This window comes from Triticum urartu, chromosome 3A (genome assembly GCF_056163025.1).
Source record: "Triticum urartu cultivar PI428250 chromosome 3A, HENAU_Tu73, whole genome shotgun sequence".
Taxonomy (NCBI): domain Eukaryota; kingdom Viridiplantae; phylum Streptophyta; class Magnoliopsida; order Poales; family Poaceae; genus Triticum; species Triticum urartu.
In genome coordinates, this window is record NC_141875.1 from 602988508 (window position 1) to 603008794 (window position 20287).

The window sequence follows — 20287 nt, forward strand, 5'->3', positions numbered from 1 at the left end:
TCATCTTGTACTTATAATTCTGCCCACAAGTCTCGACGAGTAGCTGCTGTTTCAGGTCAATCATATGGAAGATCTGGGCGCCGGGCAGACACAAGATGTTTCTATGGCTGCTACATCGCAATCGCCTGTGGTGCAGGCTGCAGAGAAGAGGATGACCGAACGGATATTTCTGCCCACTCTGCGTGCACAATCTGGAAGCCGCCGTGCACCTCTTCTGGGATTGCCCGATGGCGAGGCAGGCATGGAGTACGGCGGCCTCCTGGTCTGGCTGCTCTGCTCTCCACCCAAACATATGGGACGCTGGCGCCTCGTCCACGGACAAGGTCCAGCGCATGATCGCGGCCTCGACGCCGGCAGCAAGGAAGAGCACCAAATCCATGATTGCACTTATCTGTTGGCGCATATGGATGGCTAGAAACGGTGCTGTTTTCAGAGGCCAAACCCCGCTCCATGACAACATCATCAGCGAATGCCGCAGTGACATGGAGCAATGGCGCCTCGCGGGAGCGCCATGCATTGAGCACCCCTTTGGGCACACACCGTGAGAAATCCGCATGTGGAGCCTAGGCATTTTTCTCTTGGTCAGCTTCGACCACCTATGTCATCCACCGATCACTTGATCATCTGTTTCACCATTCTCTTCTGCTAAATCAATGAAACACCAGCAATGCTGGCCAGTTCAAAAAAAATAAAAATAAAGCTATGGTATGTCTATACGTACTCTCGAAAAGGACTACCCCTGCCGCGCCAGTCCAAGAGGACAAAAGTGCCAATTTCACCGGGACAGAGGGCCAACACGCAAACAATTCCGCCCATCATCTCTCCCGTGCCACGGCCTCGTGCAGTCACGTTGCGTCCCTCACACACACAGAACAGAATCATTGCTCCTCCCGACGCTGCTCGAACCCAACAAGAACAACGACACATAGGATCCCCCGTTTCCCCGAACCCAAAGTCCAACCACCTACAAATAAATCACTCTCGCTCGCTCCTACCCACACCTCGCCGTACCCGAACCCGTCCATCGCGCCCCCGGCCGCCCGGACCTCGATCGGCTCGGGCTCGCGCTCGCACCCCCCAGATGCGCATCATCCCCCGATGCGGCCCCGGCCCACTTAGCCCCCGGCTGCTGCGGCGGCGGCCATGAAGCGGCCGCTGCGGGGGCCCTTCGCGGCGCTCCTCCTCGTCGTGCTCTGCGGCGCGGCCTCCTTCCCCTCCGCGCTCCGCCGGGCGCTGGCCCCGCCGGCCCCCGCGCTCGCCCCGCCGCCGCCGCCGCTCGATCCCGCGCGCCTCAACGCCACGCTCCTCCGCCTCGCCGCCCTCGACGGCTCCGAGCCGTCCCTGCGCCGCGACGTCGACGACCTCCTCGAGGGCCGCCTCCCGGCCTCGGGCCGCGCCCGCGCCCGCGCCTGGCGCCGCGACCGTCTCCACCCGCTCCACCTCCGCCACCACCAGTTCCCCGTCCACCGCCGCGGCCACGCGGACCGCGACCACGCCGACTCCCTCCTCCACCCGCTCCCGCGCGAGGAGCTCCTCCTCGACCCCGCCCTCCGCCGCGCGCTCCGCTCCTGGCACCGCCTCCGCCGCTACGACCCCGCCGTGCTCCGCGACCTCCCCGCCGTGCTCGCCCTCCCCGCCCGCATCCCCTCCTGCGCCGTCGTCGGCAACAGCGGCATCCTCCTCCGCCACGCCCACGGCGCCCTCATCGACTCCCACCACGCCGTCTTCCGCCTCAACAACGCCCGCGTCGTCGGCTACACCGCGCACGTCGGCGCCAAGACCAACCTCTCCTTCATCAACAGCAACATACTCCACCTCTGCGCGCGCCGCCCCGGCTGCTTCTGCCACCCCTACGGCAGCGGCGTCCCCATGCTCCTCTACATCTGCCAGGCCGCGCACTTCCTCGACGTCGCCGCCTGCAACGCCTCCTCCCTCGCCACCCACGACGCCCCCATCTCCGTCACCGACCCTCGCCTCGACGTCCTCTGCGCGCGCATCGTCAAGTACTACTCGCTCCGCCGCTTCGTCGCCGAGACGGGCCGCGCCGTCGAGGACTGGAACGGCGCGCACGACGCGGCGCTGTTCCACTACTCGTCCGGGATGCAGGCCATCATGGTCGCGGTGGGGGTGTGCGACAGGGTGAGCGTGTTCGGCTTCGGGAAGGTGGCAGACGCCAAGCACCATTACCACAGCAACCAGAAGAACGAGCTGGACCTCCACGACTACGAGGCGGAGTACGCCTTCTACCGCGACCTCGCCGAGCGCCCGCAGGTAGTCCCCTTCCTCAAGGACACTGGCCTGGCTGTCCCGCCCGTCGTGTTCTACCATTAGGGGCCAGCTTCCTAGGATGCGGGCAACGTGCTCGACGTTATGCTTTTCTTTTTGGACCTGCTTGTTTGCTCAGTGTAAAATGTGCTCTGCGAGGTGGATTAGTTATTTATTGTGATTAGATGATAGGCGAGTTGAGATAGAGAATTGGAGCTGCAAGTGTACATTAAGATTTAGGATCCTCCACTGGTATAACCGTATAGGAGAGGTTGCTTGTGTTTTTGGCTGCTTCACAGCGACAGCTAGTGAAGTGTAATTTCAGACTGATTTGTCTTGATAATTTCTTCCGAATCAAATGTATACCTTATGTGAAGCCTTGCTGCTACTGTGCTTCAGCTGATATGTACTCCCTCTGTTAAGAAATATAAGAGCGTTTAGATCACTACTTATATTTCGTTACGGAGGGAGTATGTAGTTTCTCTTAGGTGACAGGTATGCTTCAGCCTTGCTGCCACTATGCTTCAGCTGATAAAATCTCTACCTTATTTTACTGCTTGCTGATGTCTTCTTGATATGTGATCCTTTTTTACCCTACTTATCATCGAACTAGTGAGCTAACAGGATAGCAGTGTACATAATTACTCCGTCCGTTCCGAATTACTTGTCGCAGGTATGGATGTATCTAGATGTATTTTAGTTCTGGATACATCCATTTCTACGACGAGTAATTTGGAACGGAGGGAGTACTTCTGTGAATGCGTTTTTGTCAGGAGTAGCACCACTTTGGTCCAACAAGATGAAAATGGTTGGAATTTAGCTCGTGTGCTAAGTATGCTGATGAGTTTGAACCATTGTCAGTGTGTTGATGAGTTTGAACCATTTTCATCTTGTTTGATATACGTGAAGCCTTATTTTACTGCTTGCTGATGTCTTCTTGATATGTGTTCCTTTTTGCCCTACTTATCATCGAACTAGTGGATAACAGTGTACACAATTACTTCTGCGAATGCGTTTTGGTTTGCGTAGCACCACTTTGGTCCAACAAGATGAAAATGGCTCGAATTTAGCTCGTGTGCCAAGTTTGTTGATGAGTTTGAACCACTGTCAACTTGTTGGACCAAAATGCTCCCATACGGTTGCTATTTCCTCTTCTCTTTTCTTACCAGGGTTGGCAGCTTGATTCTAATGGAAGATTGGGAGTCTTGCATTATAATTTCATAATTGCTGGATGTTTTACATGACACAAGCTCACAGTTGCTGTGGACGACTGGAGTTCACCTTTTGTATTGCCTTACATTTTACGTTTGTGCCAAGACTAGGACCAGGAAAGGATGCTTGGTACATGTCGCCGAGAAATATTTCCATGGGGTAGTACCATTGTCTTGTTCTGCCATTACCATCGAGCCTCCCCAGGTTACAAACGATTTTTTGTACCGCCTGCGTCTTTCCCCAAGATAAACAGATGGCCGCATAGCTGGCCATGTGCCGACAACAATATTCTCTCAGCTGATTTGAAATGAATCCACCATGTTCAGCGGCTCAGGACGCTCCCAGCTCCTTGGTCTGAAATTACCCGTAATGAAGAAGTTGCGGTGTAGCGGGCCGTTGTTTAATCGGCGGATCGTTGTGTGAAAGATGGATTTGGTGATATTGTTCGGTCCACCATGTTACGCGTGCACCTGCATATTTAGTGAGCCTGGTACCTTTTTGTACTGCCATCTTTTTTATTGGTTCAAAGGACGGCGCCTACATGTTATTGAGTGTACTGGATCTTATCTTGAGCCAGTAAACTAATTGACAGCTTTGGGTGGTGGCTTTTTGGCATTTCCCCTTGTCTTTTGATGAAAAAGGAAATCTTAGCATCCTCATCATCATCCCTGCTAGAGTGTGATGCTAATGCGATGACTGTATGATCGTACAAACTATATCTGTTTTTTTCCATCTTACTGAGCATTATTTGTAATTACAGGGTCTGAGACCCTCTCTTTTATTTGACCGATAGACCGTGCATCGAAATTTCATCGCCAAGAGTATCGGGTTTCTGTCATTTGCTCATAGAATTTCTTCAAGCATCATGGTTTGAAATTTTGTGTCTGCTTGCAAAGTTCTTACCCGATGCAAGTTTCTGCCGTCTGGGGAGGCCGCTGTTGCTTGTTGCTTCTTCCAGAATTCCTAATTTATTACGATGCTGACCACACTCGATCCTGTTTCTACAACCTGAAGCAATCCAAGTTCAAGGAAGAAGGAAAGGCTGCGGTGCTTTTGGGGTGAAAGCATGTGGACAGAGATTGCACTCGTCCTCAGAACCTGCCGTGGTTTTGGGGTAGCACCGAACTGATTAACTGCAGGGTTTCTATCCTGTTTGATTATCTTTGGTAAGCAGTGGCGTGGGACTAATGCTACTTGCGGCCTAGCATAATGAGTTACCCAATGATTTAAGGAACCAGAAAGCTGCGGCTCACTTGCCTATCAAGGACCATTTTGCAGCCTCGGCCACTAAATCGAAGGAACTTTTACCTAATGCAAAGCGATTTGACGGCTTATACTCATGTTTAGAGCCCGTACGTTGATGCTTCCACCAGTTCCTGCCTGCTGGCTCTGCTGCGCATTCCAGCTCGTGCTGCTGTCTTCTGAAGTTACTCGTTTTACTCTTCAGTCTGCTTAGACGCCCATGCCACGCTACGGAAAAAATAAGGTGAAACACAGTTTGGCTAAGTTATACTCCCTCTGTTTCTAAATATAAGTCTTTGTAGATGTTTCACTATAGACCACATACGGATGTATATAAAGACTTATATTTAGGAACGGAGGGAGTATATACGGACATGGTTTAATTCACCCTGATTGTTTGGTTTATCAATTGCGGGCTATGGACAAAGGACGCCTCTACTATTACATGCAAGGCGAATTGAGACAAGGTCTATAGACTAGACGAACTTAGTAAGGTAGAATACCAAGGTTCATTCTGAAGATTCAATGAGCTTCAGCCGTTATTGGACTTGAATTTTAGCTTTTGCAGGTATAGAGTAGCCATTATATTGGGCCTAAATTTTGAACCAGGTAGATGGAGACCGGAGATCGGTGGAGGGAGATTGGGCGATGGGAGGCATAGGAGGGGATTGGTGCGAGAGGAGGTGCATGAAATATGACGATTTAGGATAGTTCCCTTGCTTCTAGGTTTATAGATTTGCATGGCCCCACTTGTCAGGGTTGGAACAAGCAAAACGTTGGAACCAACTCAAACATTTATAAGTTCTTTCAGATCACCCAAACATATTTATCTACTACCCCTATAAAAAACAGAGAGGAGCAGATCCAAATAATCACATTTATCCGTCAGCAAGATCTAATGGCCCTTAATCTTTCGATGTTTAACACTGCAAACCACGCATTATAAGCCAGCCCCGCCGTTAAAAAACAAACCGTTCACAGCGCATGATCTCTAGCCCCCGGCCCCACGACCTCTCGCTACCTCCTCCTCCTCCTCCCGAGCCGTTCGCCGCCCCGCAAACTCCCGCAGCCGTTAGCCGCCGGTGCCGGCCTTCGCCGCGGGAGCCGCCATAGGTCGTCGCAGGAACCGCCGCGGGAGCCGCTCCCGCTGGAGCCGTTGCGGGTCGCCGCTAGAGCCGGAGTCGTCCGCCCCTGGAGCCGCTCGCCGCTGGTCGCCCTCTGCCCATTGATGGATGTGAGCATAGTCCTCTTCTGCTTCCCCGTAGCGGTCGCCCTCCGCGACGCTCGCGCCGCCATCGACAGCTTCCTCTCCCGCCTCGACGCGCCTGCCGCCGTGCCGTCCAACAACGATCAGCCTATGGCGGATGGCGGCGAGGCGGGGGGGGGGGGGGGGGGGGGGCGATTATCGGGGGATCCTGTTAGCAGCCCAGGCGGACCGGCTCCACCAGGCAGTGGCTCCATCGCCACTACGCGTCACCAACGGGTCAGGAGGCCCAACCCGCGCAACGTTGGGCCGGAATGGGCCAACTGAAGCCCGAGCGCCCCTATAAAACCCTTCCCAGACGAAGCGCTCTCCATCCAGAGGATCAATGCCGAACCGGCGGCGGCAACCCTAGTTCCTTAGCTACCCAGTTTCCTTTCTTGCAAGAACTCCCAAATTCGTGTACCGAGATCTGTATAAGCTACTACTTCAGAGAGCTACCTTAGATCGATCCATATATCTTACTCCTCACATCTGGTATCAGAGACATCGATCCTCGGAGTCGTTTCCACTGGCGCAGATCATCGAAACCCGCCGGGGTCGTCAAGGTCGCCAGCAACTCGAAGCCATGGATCCCGCCGTCAAGACTTATCTGGACTCCCTCAAGCATTCCTTGGACGCCAACACGGCGGCGATGCAAGCCCAGTCCGTGAAGATCGACGACCTGCTCGCGTGGCGCCCAGATCTAGAGAGCCGCGTCACGGATCTGAGCGAGGCGGTGGCCGCGCTCCAGTTAACACCACCACCAACCCTCAAAGGCCACGAGGAGGAGCAGACGCGCCCCTCCGCGCTGACGCAGCCCGGCGACCCCATCGGTCCAGCGGCGGGCGCAATGGTCGACCAGACAGGGCCCGATGGCCACGGCGCACTTCACCTACATCGGGGGCCATTGGTGGCGCCTCTCGGGACGCCGCCACCGCTCTCGGCCAAAGGTCAGCTCAAGACCCCATTACCCCCCTTCTCCCATGCCAATCAGTTGCTCACGGGCCTGGGTCAGGCGCACCCTTCGATCACGTTTCCACAGTTTTCGGGGGAGAACCCCAATTTGTGGAAAACACTCTGCGAGCAGTATTTTGCCATGTTTGGAATCGTATCTTCGTTTTGGGTACCGATGGCAGCGCTCAATTTTTCTGGAGCAGCAGCAATTTGGCTGCAGTCCATTCAGAAGCGTTTGGGCGATTTTGATTGGGAAACATTCACCTCGCTGTTGTGCACGCGGTGCGGCCATGATCGCCACCAGCTGCTGATACGCCAGTTTTACTTTGTTCGCCAAACGTCCACAGTGGTTGATTACATTGAGCGCTTTGAGTTAATTATTAAGCACTTGAATTCATACTCTGATTCAATTCATCCTTATTTCTTCCTCACTCGTTTTGTGGAGGGGCTGAGGAGCGACATCCGAGCCGTGGTGATGGTGCAGCGCCCCCCTGATTTGGACATGGCGTGCGCTCTCGCTATGCTCCAAGAAGAAGTGGCCGAAGGCGCGTGCAGTTATCTGCCCAAACCTCCGGACACGGCCCCTCGAGCAGCCGTGCCACTGCCACTACCACCGCCCCCGATGCGCCACTCGACACCTACGGTGGCCACTGATCGCCGTGGGACGGAAGCAGCGCGCGCGGACTCCGCCAAGCTCAAGACGCTCCGTGAGTACCGACGAACACGGGGTCTCTGCTTCAAATGCGGAGAGAGGTGGGGACAAGATCATGTGTGCCCCACATCAGTGCAGCTACACGTCGTTGAGGAACTTCTCGACCTCTTCGGTCTCTGCTTCAAATGCGGAGAAAGGTGGGGACAAGATCATGTGTGCCCCACATCGGTGCAGCTACACGTCGTTGAGGAACTTCTCGACCTCTTCGGCCTCGACAACACCATCGACACGCAGCTGCCCCAGCCTGACGACACGGTGATGGCGATATCGCGCCCGGCCGTCTCCGGTGGTGTGTCGGCCAAGGCGTTTCAGCTCCGCGCCTGGGTGCAAGGGCGCGGAGTGCTCATGTTGGTGGACTCCGGCAGTACCAATTCCTTCATCGACCAGTCCCTCGCGGAAGCCATACAGGGCGCTCAACCTCTCCCTCGCGCATATCGCGTGCGGGTAGCGGATGGTGGGGAACTGATCTGTTTAGCTGTCGTTCCCAACTGCCTGTGGTGCTCTCAAGGCCATAATTTCAACACCGACCTGAAGGTGCTGGCACTGGGCGCCTACGACGCTATACTTGGCATGGACTGGCTGGAGGCACACAGCCCCATGACCGTGGACTGGCGCGCCAAGCACTTGCAGTTCTTCCAGCACGGCACATCTGTTTCTCTCCATGGGCATGAAGCTGAGTCTACCACCTGCCTTCTCATCAACGCCTTACAGTTGCAAAGTTTATGCAGAAACAATGTTGTCACACATGTGGTGTGCTTGTTTGCCATCTCTAACGACACACAAACAGCCACGACCACACCAACTTGTCTGCAGGAAGTGTTGGCAGAGTTTGCAGACGTCTTCGAGCAACCGGAAGGTTTACCACCACGCCGCAGTTGTGATCATCACATTCCATTGGTGCCGGGCGCCCAACCCTTCTCTAGCAGACCTTATCGCCACAAGCCAAAACACAAGGATGAGATCGAAAGACAGGTTGCAGAATTGCTCAGGTCTGGAGTTATACAGCCCCTTTTCATCACCGGTCATCCTTGTTAAGAAGAAAGATGGCACATGGCGACTGTGTGTCGACTACCGGCAGCTCAGCACCCTCACATGTATTGCCAAGTACCCAGTACCTGTGATCGAGGAACTTCTGGACGAATTACACGGTGCTTGCTGGTTCTCCAAGCTTGACTTACGTGCCGGCTATCATCATATCCGGCTTGCGGAAGGGGAAGAGTACAAAACAGTGTTCCAAACTCATTCATGGCACTATGAGTTCAAGGTGGTTTCGTTCGGTCTCGCGGGGGGTCCAGCCACTTTCAACGGTGCAATAACAACCACACTGTAGCCCGTGAACAGGAAGTGTACATTGTCGTTCTTCGATGACACCTTAGTGTTCAGCAAAACTCTGCGTGAACACCGAGAACACCTGCGTCAAGTTCTTGAGCTGCTCCGCAAGGACCAATGGAAGGTCAAACTATCCAAGTGCGAATTTGGACAACAGCAGCTCTCGTACCTTGGACACGTCATCAGCGCCCAGGGTGTGTCGACAGAGCCTTCCAAGATAGCAGCAGTAGCCAGCTGGACAACACCCACATATGTCAAAGAAGTCAGGCGTTTCCTCGGGCTTGCAGGCTACTATCGACGCTTTGTTCGCAACTTTGGTATCATTGCGCCACCATTGTTCAATCTCCTCAAGAAAGGTACTCCTTTTGTCTGGTCGTCTGTCACAGAGTCTGCCTTTCAAGCCCTCAAGTCCTATCTGATCTCAGCGCCGGTTCTGGCGCTTCCGGATTTCTCCAAGAAGTTCACGGTCGAAACTGACGCCATCGACAATGGAGTGGGGGCAGTTCTCCGACAAGGGGGCCACCCAATAGCTTTCATGAGCAAAGCCCTTAGTCCGCGGTATCAAGGTTTATCCACCTATGAGAAGGAATATCTTGTAGTGATCGTGGCAGTGGATCAGTGGCGCCCGTATTTGCAGCATGCGGAATTTGACATCATAACCGATCAGCGCAGCCTGGTGCACTTGGAAACGCAACGCTTGTCGACCCCATGGCAGCAAAAAGCCTTCACCAAGCTTCTTGGCCTCCGTTACTGCATTAAGTACCGCAAGGGTGTGGATAACTCAGCCGCTGACGCGCTCTCCAGATCGAATCCGGAGGAAACCCTATACGCTATCACCTCGTGCAGGCCAGCATGGCTCGAAGATGTGTTGGCCAGCTATAACTCCAACCCGCACGCGCAGAAGCTGCTGGAACAGCTTGCCATCCGAGAAGATCCCAAGAAAAGGTTCAGTCTGCACCAGGGCTTGCTGCGTTTTCGTGCCCGTATCTGGCTGGGAGGATCCACCGAGCTGCAGCAGAAAATAATGACAGCCTTTCACGACAGTCCTTTGGGCGGCCACTCGGGATTTCCAGTGACTTACAAACGCATCCACCGTCTATTTGCATGGCCAAAGATGAAAGTGCACATCAAACATTACGTGCAATGTTGCCAGGTTTGCCAACAAGCAAAACCAGACCGAACTGCTTCCCCAGGTCTGTTGCAACCTCTACCTATCCCCAAACAGCCATGGGACATCATCTTGATGGATTTCATTGATGGATTGCCTCAGTCCAGCCAGTTCAAATGCTTGCTCGTCTTGGTCGACAAACGCACCAGATTTTCTCACTTTCTGCCACTCGCGCACCCGTACACATCAGCGAAGGTGGCCCAGTTGTACATGTCCTAGATATACAAGCTGCATGGACTCCCAGGAGCAATAGTGTCAGACCGCGACCCTGTCTTCACAAGCCACTTCTGGAAGGAGCTTTTTCAGTACGCTGGCACGGAGCTGCGCCTGAGCACGGCCAACCACCCGCAAACGGACAGCCAAACCGAGAGGGTCAATCAATGCATTGAAACATTCCTCCGCTGTTTTACACATGCATGTCCATGGCGCTGGAGCTTCTGGATTCCATTGGCCCAGTTTTGGTACAATTCTTCTCCTCATTCTGCAATTGGCATGTCTCCTTTCAAGGCACTTTATGGGCACGAGCCACGCCACTGGGGCATCACAGCGAACTCCAAGGCCTCTGTTCCTTCCCTACAAACCTGGATGGAAGAAAGACAGGTCACTCAGAACCTCATTCAGCAACACCTTCACCGAGCTAGACAGTGCATGAAGGCTCAAGCTGATAAGAAGCGCTCGTTTCGTCAATTCAAAGTGGGCGATCAGGTATTCCTGAAATTGCAACCGTACATTCAAACATCAGTTGCTCCGAGGGCCAACCATAAGCTGTCCTTCAAGTTTTTTGGGCCCTTTCCCATTATTCGCAAGATCAACGACGTAGCATACGAACTGCAACTCCCTCCAACAGCTGCGGTGCATCCTGTATTCCATGTGTCTCAGCTGCGCAAGGCGCTCCTCCCAGGTACTCAAGTAAACTCTGAACTTCCAATCAATACTGACGATTTGGCTACTCCTGTCAAGATCCTTCGAACCAGATGGCAAAAGAGGCGCGACTCAGTGATCGAACAGGTCCTGGTTCGCTGGTCTAACCTGACAAGCATGGGCGATACTTGGGAAGACAAGGCCGCCCTGGAGGATCGCTTCCCGCACTCGACGGCTTGGGGGCAAGCCGTGTCTCAAGGAGAGGGGGATGTTAGCAGCCCAGGCGGACCGGCTCCACCAGGCAGTGGCTCCATCGCCACTACGCGTCACCAACGGGTCAGGAGGCCCAACCCACGCAACGTTGGGCCGGAATGGGCCAACTGAAGCCCGAGCGCCCCTACAAAACCCTTCCCAGACGAAGCGCTCTCCATCCAGAGGATCAAGGCCGAACCGGCGGCGGCAACCCTAGTTCCTTAGCTACCTAGTTTCCTTTCTTGCAAGAACTCCCAAATTCGTGTACCGAGATCTGTATAAGCTACTACTTCAGAGAGCTACCTTAGATCGATCCATATATATTACTCCTCATAGATCCTCAGGCCCCGTTCGAGTGGGGCTGGCGTGGGACCGGAGGCCACCACCGAGCCGGCGCTGGACGTGCAACTGCGGCGGGGTACTGCCATAGATCTGTTGCTGCAGTTCCATGCGTAGGATGAAGGTGACTCTTGGTGCTTTGGCGTGGTGATGGGAATTTAATTGATTTATTACTACTAGGTTACTTTGGATTAGACATAGATGCAGAAACCTTGTGAATAATTGTGTGCTTGGGCTGTGTCCATCGGAGGGGAATGGCCGAATGAGCATTGTGACATAATGATTGCGTTACTGCTGTGCCGGCTGATGTTCAGCATATATATCAGCAATGTAGTCCCCTCAGATAAACCAAATTTTCTATTTATAAAACAATGACGCAATCAAACCTGGATGACCAAGATACTGAAATTACTCTCTTCGCCAGTATCAACCTGGAGTACCAAATTACGTTCACTCTCTTCTGAATGGTTGATTTATGTAATCAGGAAGAACATTTGCTGTTATTTTCTTGATGTGAATTGTTCATCAATTTAATCATGAAAATTTATGTGAATTATTTAATCGGGAAGAAACTTGGGTACTCTTCTCACTCTACTTTGCACAATCCTTCTTTGGTTGAACTGGCTATTTCATGTCCTTTTGAATTGTTTGTGGATAGTGCCCCATAGTGCATGACGACATGGTTCCAGTGGAATGGTAAATTGCAGGCAACCACTGCATTTTATATTTCTTTCGATTGACTGCCATAACTCCGGCATCCATTATGTATTTTCAAATCATCTAGACACACATGTTTGTGTAATAAGTAGTGGCACACCATGGGGATTTTATTCAGAATCAAAGGTTACTCTTAATTGAACATACACGATACATTTTGTGAACTCACTTTTAAGGTACATGATGCAGCTTTCCTGGTTCACCATCTATAATTGAAAAAAATATTGATCAGAATATTCCTTTTTTGACATTACAGTGATAGCAGATTATGTGGTTGAAGAATATATGTATGTATGTAAAGGGTGGATACTTTGACTGTTTTAGTTGTTTCTCCATACTTGTGTTTCATCTGATCCAAATTCTTGCCTCAAGCTGGCCTATGATGTGCTATGACTGATGGTAGAAATTGACCATGCTCTGATCTGTGTGTATCAGTTCTCTTGGTAGGAATTAAGCAGCCTTACGAATACGTAACCACTTCAATGTCACTGGTACCATATTTAACCATGCTCTATCCATTCTGATTTGCATGTATGTGCAAGTCCTTTTTTCCATGAAAGTAGCAGGAGCTGCTATTTTATTGGCAATATGAGGAAATGGCTCATATGAGAAAAACAGAGCTAGAAAATACAGGGACTGCAATCATGTATAAAAATTATAGATGTGAACTTACAGAGAATTAGATATATATATGTACTCTAAAGAAGGTGCATGTATCATTTGTTGTCGATTGTCTGTAATTTGCATTTGCTTTTTTGTACAGAAATCGGTGTATCTCATATCTATATCAACCGGGTGCATCTTCTTCTCGATCTGGTGAGGGTGACCCTGTTAACAAAGATTATACTGCTTGCTCAAATGTGAAATGCCATGTCATCCACACAAGTATATTATTTTTCTCCCTTTTATATTTAATGATTATAGTGTTTCCCCATGATTTTATATTAGACTTTTTTTATCGAAGCCATTGCACATGAATAGTGTACTACGGAGACAATAGATTAATTATACTGCACCATGATTCTATGAGGAGGTGTCTACTGTCATTATATTCATGGTCATAAAGGTGCGCGCTTTGAGCATAATCAGACCTCACTTCACACAACAATTATGTGTGTTGCCTGTCATTTATGTGGAAATGTGTCAAGAGACCATGGCATGATCACTGAGATTAGAGGGCGAGAGTTTCCAAAGTTATTACTTTAACTGGTATTCATATGCTTCAACATTATAGCGATACATGGTTTAAAATCAATGTAAGAAATATTTTCTCATGTATAATATATAGGTATGAGAAGTTACAGATATCGCATAATTTCTATTGATAATGCTGACAATGAGCTCAAAATTCTTGTGATATTTTATCATGATAAATATCATATTATACATGTTTTATGGAAGTAAACATTGGGTGGTGTATATATACCCTATAAGGGCATGTTTTTTGCCACGACGACAACGTGTGTTTGCACGTGCTCGATTACTAGTAAGTAGGAAAGAGTAGGTTGTTTATTTGTTTGACCTTTGCATTGAGTCCTCCTATTGGCGTCAAATACTCCAGCTGACGCCTGCAAGCGAGCGAAAAATGGGCCAGCCCACTCTAGCGAGCTCACCTGAGCGGGTTTTTTTCAAATATATTTTTTCTTCGGAAAACTGCTTGTTGGGTGTTCTTCTCTTTGGTTTTTCCCTCATCATTTTTTCTGAAAATATGTTCGATGTGTGTTTATGAAAAAAAATTAATGCATGTTAATGAAATGTTTAGTGTATATTAAAAATAGCTCGCCATACATTTAAAAGGATTTTAGTTTGTATTTTAAAAGTATTCATTGTATGTTAAAATAATTCACCATACATAAAAAAAGTTCCTTGTTATGAAATTTTTAAAAAGTTTATCAAAAATGTTCCGTGAGTACCTGGAAAAAAATCATCGAATATTGAAAAAAAAACTTTATGGTATAGCTGAAAATGGAGAAGTGCAAAAAAAACCAAGAGAAAAAACAAACCAGAAGAAAAACTGAAAGATAAAGAAACAAAGAAATAAAAACCAGAAAGGAAAAAACAAAACAACAAAACAAACACACAATAATAAAAAACTACAGTGATGCATGCAACGAAGCGTACTGGGCCGACCCAACTTGCTTGCGTGCCGGCGCAGCCTCCACTTTTGACACTTGGGCGTTAACTAAGATTTGGCCTTCGTATTTGCATGATTTTTCACTTAGTTGGGTCACACAAGCCATAATTAAGAGGGCATGGTAGGAGGAATATCGTGGCCCCTCCTTTTGCTTAAACAACCACCTATATCGGTACTGAAAGCTTAGCCACCGATGCCGCACCAACGCCATTGGGCATGCAACAGAAGCTCGAAAATATAGTTTACCCCCAAAATGTGCCTAATCAGATACCCCCCCCCCCCACCCCACCCATCCAACTGCAAAACCGGTTATTTACCCCCCCCCCCCCCCCCCCCACACACACACAAATTTGCAAAACTGGACAAATCTCCCGCAGGAAGATTTTGGTCTTGATTTTAGGTGGTTTCGAGTTAAATTGTGCTGACTATATGTGCTGACTTGCCAACATGTAATTCAGCTGAAGATTTTACCTGCTCGCGTGGTGGTTTTGCTCCTCCTTTCCTTTGCAATCGTCTCTTTCCTTCTCCTCTTCATCTTTGTCTTCCCCCTCGCCTCCTTCGCCGACACCATTGCCCTCCCCGTCATCGCCCTTCTCTCCCATCGTCATGGATGTGGGTACGACCTTCTCCTCTTTCCTGCTCTCATTTGTCTGCTCCTGATGTGGTGGGCGGCTGAAAGGTGGATTTTTGAGGATTTGGGAAGCTAATGTTGAGGATGGTCTCTATTGGATATTAGTTTGGTTTGGGCAGCTAATGTTGAGGGTTTTGGGCAGATTTCCATACCACGATATAGTGTACGAGTAACACATCATATAAACCATTGGATTCCCACCATCCGACGGCTCTCATTGATTATTTCAAAATTGAAAAAGTCATGGCACCACACATGTTGTTGGATCTCTCAATCGTATGGCCAAAAGTTCAGGGATTCGCGGGTTTTATGAACACTCTGACCAGAGCTCCGAAACTTCTGTATGGCTAGAGCTAGACAGACTGCTAATGTACATGCATGTGACCATGGTAGTACAATAACGCAATGATAGGGAGAGCTACAAATGTCTACATCTATTTAGAAGCAAGAGCAACTCCAATGCTGCGATACAAACGGACGTGAGTTTTGTTCGCTTTTCATCCGTTTGAGTCGGTTGTAAGCGTGTTTGTCCGCCTTCGTCCGACCGGTGCACCCAACTGACAAACGCATTTTTCATCCACGTCTAAAGCAAATTTAATCTAAAAAAAGGACAGCGGCCAGAGTTCATGTCAGCGGCCATAGTCCATGCCGGCGGCTGACATACATGCCAGCCCGCAAAAAAACACAATAGTTCAGGAACAGGATAGCAGAGCAGATAAAAAACAGGGGATTCTTTTTCTATGGTGCAGATTGTATTGGAAAAAAAGGATGGAGTTCTGTTGAGGGTTTTGGGCAGATTTGAGTCATAGTTGAACTTCAACAGGGTGTAGAGGGTCTTTTGTTGAACAGGAACAGGGGGTGTATAGCAGATGAAAAATATGAGACTTTCTTTGATGCTGCAGTTTAGGTTGGACAAAAGAGGGGACTTTTGTTGTCCATCGGTTTAGTACTGATCAAAGTTTATTTATTTGTGAAGCTGCAGCCAGTGTTGATGATCCCAAGGATGATTTCGTTGTCAGATTGCACTACTTTGGAAGATTTCAGACTTTGGATGGATTGCTTCAGTACACTGATGGATTGGAGGTTGAGTTCTTTGTGGACAGAGCAAAATTGGGTTATGAGCATTTCTTCGCACATGCACAAGACATGTATTATATGGACAATTACATAATGCATTGGTTACTTGAGATCAGTTCGTGTACTTAATTACACAAGTACTGTTGTATAACTTCATTTTGGCCAGCTTTTGCATGTGTAACCAACTCTGTTGTGTGCCATGGCATATTCTTGATGTACCGGCGCTCTATTATCTTAAATTAGATGTTTGGTGTTTGGAAGATATAAATATCCTGGCTGGAGATATAACCAAATTTGTGGTGTTTCAAAATAGTAAAAATTTCAAAATTTTCCAGAATATTTCTATAATTCTTTAGGTTAAATTTTCTTAAGATGGCCACGCCTTTATGGTCTAGTAAAAAGGTAGAGTAGGTGCCTTGAAAATGTCTCACCACAGCATTTTTGCTTTGCGCACAGAAGAGTAACATGCCAAGCTCTCCTCGTATAACATAGGAACAAAAGGTATAATTTCAGAGTCCATTCTATTCATTTCTGCCGCCGACTCTTCTTTGGAGCATGTCAAACTATTCCCTGATGACGTTGAAGGCATCTCAAGGTGTGGACTACTGGCAACCTGTACCTGATCAAGTGAATGCAGATTTAGAATTGTTTGCTCTACTGGATCATATAGACCTATCTTTCTCCCAGTGTTGAGCAGGATCCTCCCATGATCAGGATCAACAGCTAATGGCATCACAACACTTGTCTTGAGGGAATAGCCAGGACATGCTTCCAGGTTAATTGTGTATGCTCTGCCCCATTGGCCATGCTCTAGCTTCCATACATCTAATTTGTCTGCCACTGGATCTGCTAGGACAGCGCATAATACTCCCTCGAGCTCAACAACAAATGCACGACAGCGGTTTCTGCTATTCCATCTTGCAAACCACTAAGGACAGGGGACAACATCAAACGTTCTTTTAGCAAGATTGAAAGAGACAATGGTCCATTCACAGCACTGTCCCAACCTTGGTTCACTCATCCAGTACAGCACTCCTTCAACATAGGCCGGTGGCATATCATTCACAGGCAGAGGAGGTACCGAGATCTGTTGGGCAGCACTCCAAGAGTTACACCAGTATAACGCGCATGTCATGTCATACTGACGAGATTTGAAGTCCTTCCGGTGATAGAAGATTTCCACGATAACATGTTGACGAGTCGAAGGGCTGAAAGTCAAGCCAACATTTTTATTGCCGACTGTAAAAGCATGCTCTTCTGCTTTAGGCATTCTCGAGGGAAGGTGCAAATTTGGCCCCAGGTTACGGTAAACCCTGTGGAAACCTGTACATGGATTGCAGAGATAGTCCTTCGTCTCGGTGCTTACCAAGTTCAGCCCATGGCAAGGCTTAGAGCAAACCACCTTCGTATCAAGCAATGTACTGTGACTAGGAGCTTCTTGTAGGCATTTATTCAATGGAGTGAAACTGAAGCCCAACTGTCCAGTGCTCTTGACCACAAGCATGACCTTAGGTCTTTTGTCCATGTTCTTATGCTGAAAGTATGACCAAATGAAGTTTTCACTCTCAATCAATCTGAACCACTGCTTGCAGACAAATTTGGACAGTATGGCTGATTTAGCTGGGAGGCGGAGTAGGATCTCTCTAGTCACCTTTGCCAGGTCAGATGACAAGGCTTCATCTGTTCTATGCACGGGAGCAAGGGTTTCTTGAATGAAACCGAATCTTGAACTAGGACAAGCATATTGTGGAATTGAGTGTGTCTCTGTGATTGAAAGAATGGTTTCCAGAGCCTCAGACCTAGGGTCATAGGTGTGAACCATTTTCTGATACTTGTTGAAAATCTTGTGCATGCTAGTAGTGATGATTATCTTCTTCCTTGTCGACCTGTAACTACGAAAAGATCCAATAACTCTCAGAATTTGTGACTGACGCAAATCTCTTGCCAGGTGCCCCGACAAATTAATTTGATGATTCAGTAACCAGTCACCAGAGCTATAGTCCAGCAGTTTCCAGATCTCCAAAGTGTTACTACCATGAGGGATTCTGTTGCGAACCAAACATAGTTGCTCATCCATCTCCATTAGTTGCTCTCCTGATGAGGCCAACCAGGAAGCCGGCGGCGCTTGGTGACCGGATACATGTGAAGGTCTCCTCTGCAACCGAAAAGGACATGATGGCAACACTTGGAGTCGTGATGAGATAGGAAGGGTTCATCAACCAGTGTAGGCAACCGTTGGCAAACACAGGAGATAATTTGTTGGTAGACGCATTACTAACAGCGGCGTGTGCAAATCCACGCAGGTTGGGGGGTACTCCTCTGGCAGCAGGCCTCCAACAATCCCCAAAACGGCCTCCAGTCGTGTACACCTCGCACCTCACCAACTTCAAGTCTCTCTCATGAACCAATCCATTGATCAACCTGACCACCTTGTGCTCGTCTGTGTGGGCATCAAACCCCAGCCCAGCGGTGGACTTGGATCCTCGTATAGCGGAAGGCGGCAGACGCGTGGCAGCCCGTGTGGCCGCGTTGCAGATGTAGTAGGCCGTGTCGAGAGCATCATAGAGAAGCGTGAGGCCATGGCACGGTGCGGGCGTCACTACTTCCACACAGTTGCCACGGGCACCGTCGATGGTGAACAGTAAGTCCCCGCGATCTCTGGGGCGGCCTGATGATGATGACCGCGAGAAGGAACACGAGTAGACTGCGGTGGAGTCGAATGTGGCGGTAGGCGAGATGTATATCAGCTTGGCTGGTGGCGCCGGCCGCCGCGCAGCCTTAGCTGCTGCCATGTGGAGGCGGCGGAATTCGTCGGAAGATAGCAGCGCAGCTGGGCTGCGGCAAACTGCCCGGAAGCGGAAGACAGATTTGATGGGGAGCCACTGCAGCACCTCCATGATCATCTCGTAGGGAAGCGATGCCGCGCAACCATCTCGTGCGGTGGCCATGTGTAACCCCCTTCTCCTCCCCTTGCTGACCTCCCTCGGCATGATATCCTCCCCCCTGCTGCTATCCATCTTCAACGCCCAATCGAGGTCTGACATACCCTAGGAAAAATCGAGGTCTGAGATGCAATCAACACATGTGGAAAATAACAAAAAAGAGAACTACTGCTATCAGTATTAGCTAGCTCATTCAACTGATGGAATGAAACAGCTTGGATCTAGTCTAGGGTGAAAATACTATACTAGAACAGAAGGGGATCTGGTTTCTCGTCGACCAACAAAAAAGATGAAGAGATAGTCCGTTACCGATGGGACGGCGGCGTCGAATCGCGTCGTGCGGGCTCAGAGTTCCTTCAGCTGGAGGCTTGGCGTCCCCTTGGCGGCGGCGCGGCGAGGCGCACGAAAAGACTCGGTTTTTCCCAGCTGGGGAAGAACCAGCGCAAGGAGAGAGATTGTGAATATTTACCGTCGATACTCTCCGTCTCCGAATTGTGGGCCTTTGCACCTTATGGGCCGGCCTACTTCTGCCTTGGAAAAGACGGTCATGTTCTTGTCACGCACGATCGGATAAATATGTTTCCTTCGTCGAAAAAAAAGGATAAATATGTTTCGGACCCCTAAAAAAATATGTTTCCGTCGCACCATAAAAGGATGCTTCCATCAGTACAAAAAAAGAGATAATAAACAATACTGATTGCATGACACCTAAAAATGCTACGCCGAACAAAAATGCATCTGCACAAGTAGTTTTTTGTGTTTTTTTGTTGGAAGCAGGCAAGCAGTTCACACTTACCAATACATAACTCAGGATTTCATGAGATTTCTGCGTCTGTATTTCTTACTTCTTTTTGTTTTTTCTTTGTTCCTTTTTTATTCTTATATTTTTTCATTATTCTCTCTTTTTTTAATTTAAGAAAAATGGTCTCAATTTTCAAGAGTGTTTAAAATTTTCATAAATTTTTTCAGTTTTTTTGTTTAGATTTTTATTTATGATATAAAACTAAAAACAAAAGTAAACAAAGAAAATGAACTGAAAAAGGAAAACAAATGGTTAAACGCTACCTCGCGCCGCTCGGTAAAGACAATAGCGACAAAGCAAACTAGGCCGACGCCCATATATGGTTCATGTGTCACCATCCTCCTGCATAATGCACAAAGTGACATGGAATTCTTATTTGGTGCCTATAACGCTAGCAAATTCTATTT

General features: G+C 49.2%; 2 protein-coding genes and 1 pseudogene across 3 annotated transcripts; 2 read left to right on the plus strand and 1 right to left on the minus strand.

The window, feature by feature from the left end:
* Positions 1-861: 861 nt before the first annotated feature.
* On the plus strand, positions 862-2641 carry LOC125545344 (Glycosyltransferase family 29 (sialyltransferase) family protein). Its single transcript, XM_048709261.2, has one exon. It carries the CDS (start codon positions 1144-1146, stop codon positions 2329-2331), a length of 1188 nt encoding a protein of 395 aa, XP_048565218.2. The 5' UTR covers positions 862-1143; the 3' UTR covers positions 2332-2641.
* A 3907-nt stretch (positions 2642-6548) lies between these two features.
* LOC147980741 (uncharacterized) lies at positions 6549-11370 on the plus strand. The gene is made up of 3 exons (XM_087515738.1): positions 6549-8617; positions 8970-10150; positions 10370-11370. Exons 1-3 carry the CDS (start codon positions 6549-6551, stop codon positions 11368-11370), a joined length of 4251 nt encoding a protein of 1416 aa, XP_087371864.1.
* Positions 11371-16475: 5105 nt separating this feature from the next.
* Positions 16476-19520, minus strand: LOC125545345 (uncharacterized; annotated as a pseudogene). Its single transcript, XR_015598654.1, has 2 exons — positions 19388-19520; positions 16476-19173 (listed from the first exon to the last, which is right to left on the minus strand). The product of XR_015598654.1 is annotated as an uncharacterized LOC125545345 (transcript).
* Positions 19521-20287: the final 767 nt, after the last annotated feature.

Coding starts and splice junctions, on each gene's coding strand:
- LOC147980741 (XM_087515738.1), top strand. CDS start 6,549: ATGGATCCCGCCGTCAAGACTTATCTGGACTCCCTCAAGCATTCCTTG. Junction 8,618..8,969: donor CAGGTTGCAGAATTGCTCAG/GTCTGGAGTTAT, acceptor GCCCGTGAACAG/GAAGTGTACATTGTCGTTCT. Junction 10,151..10,369: donor AGACCGAACTGCTTCCCCAG/GTCTGTTGCAAC, acceptor ATGGACTCCCAG/GAGCAATAGTGTCAGACCGC.
- LOC125545344 (XM_048709261.2), top strand. CDS start 1,144: ATGAAGCGGCCGCTGCGGGGGCCCTTCGCGGCGCTCCTCCTCGTCGTG.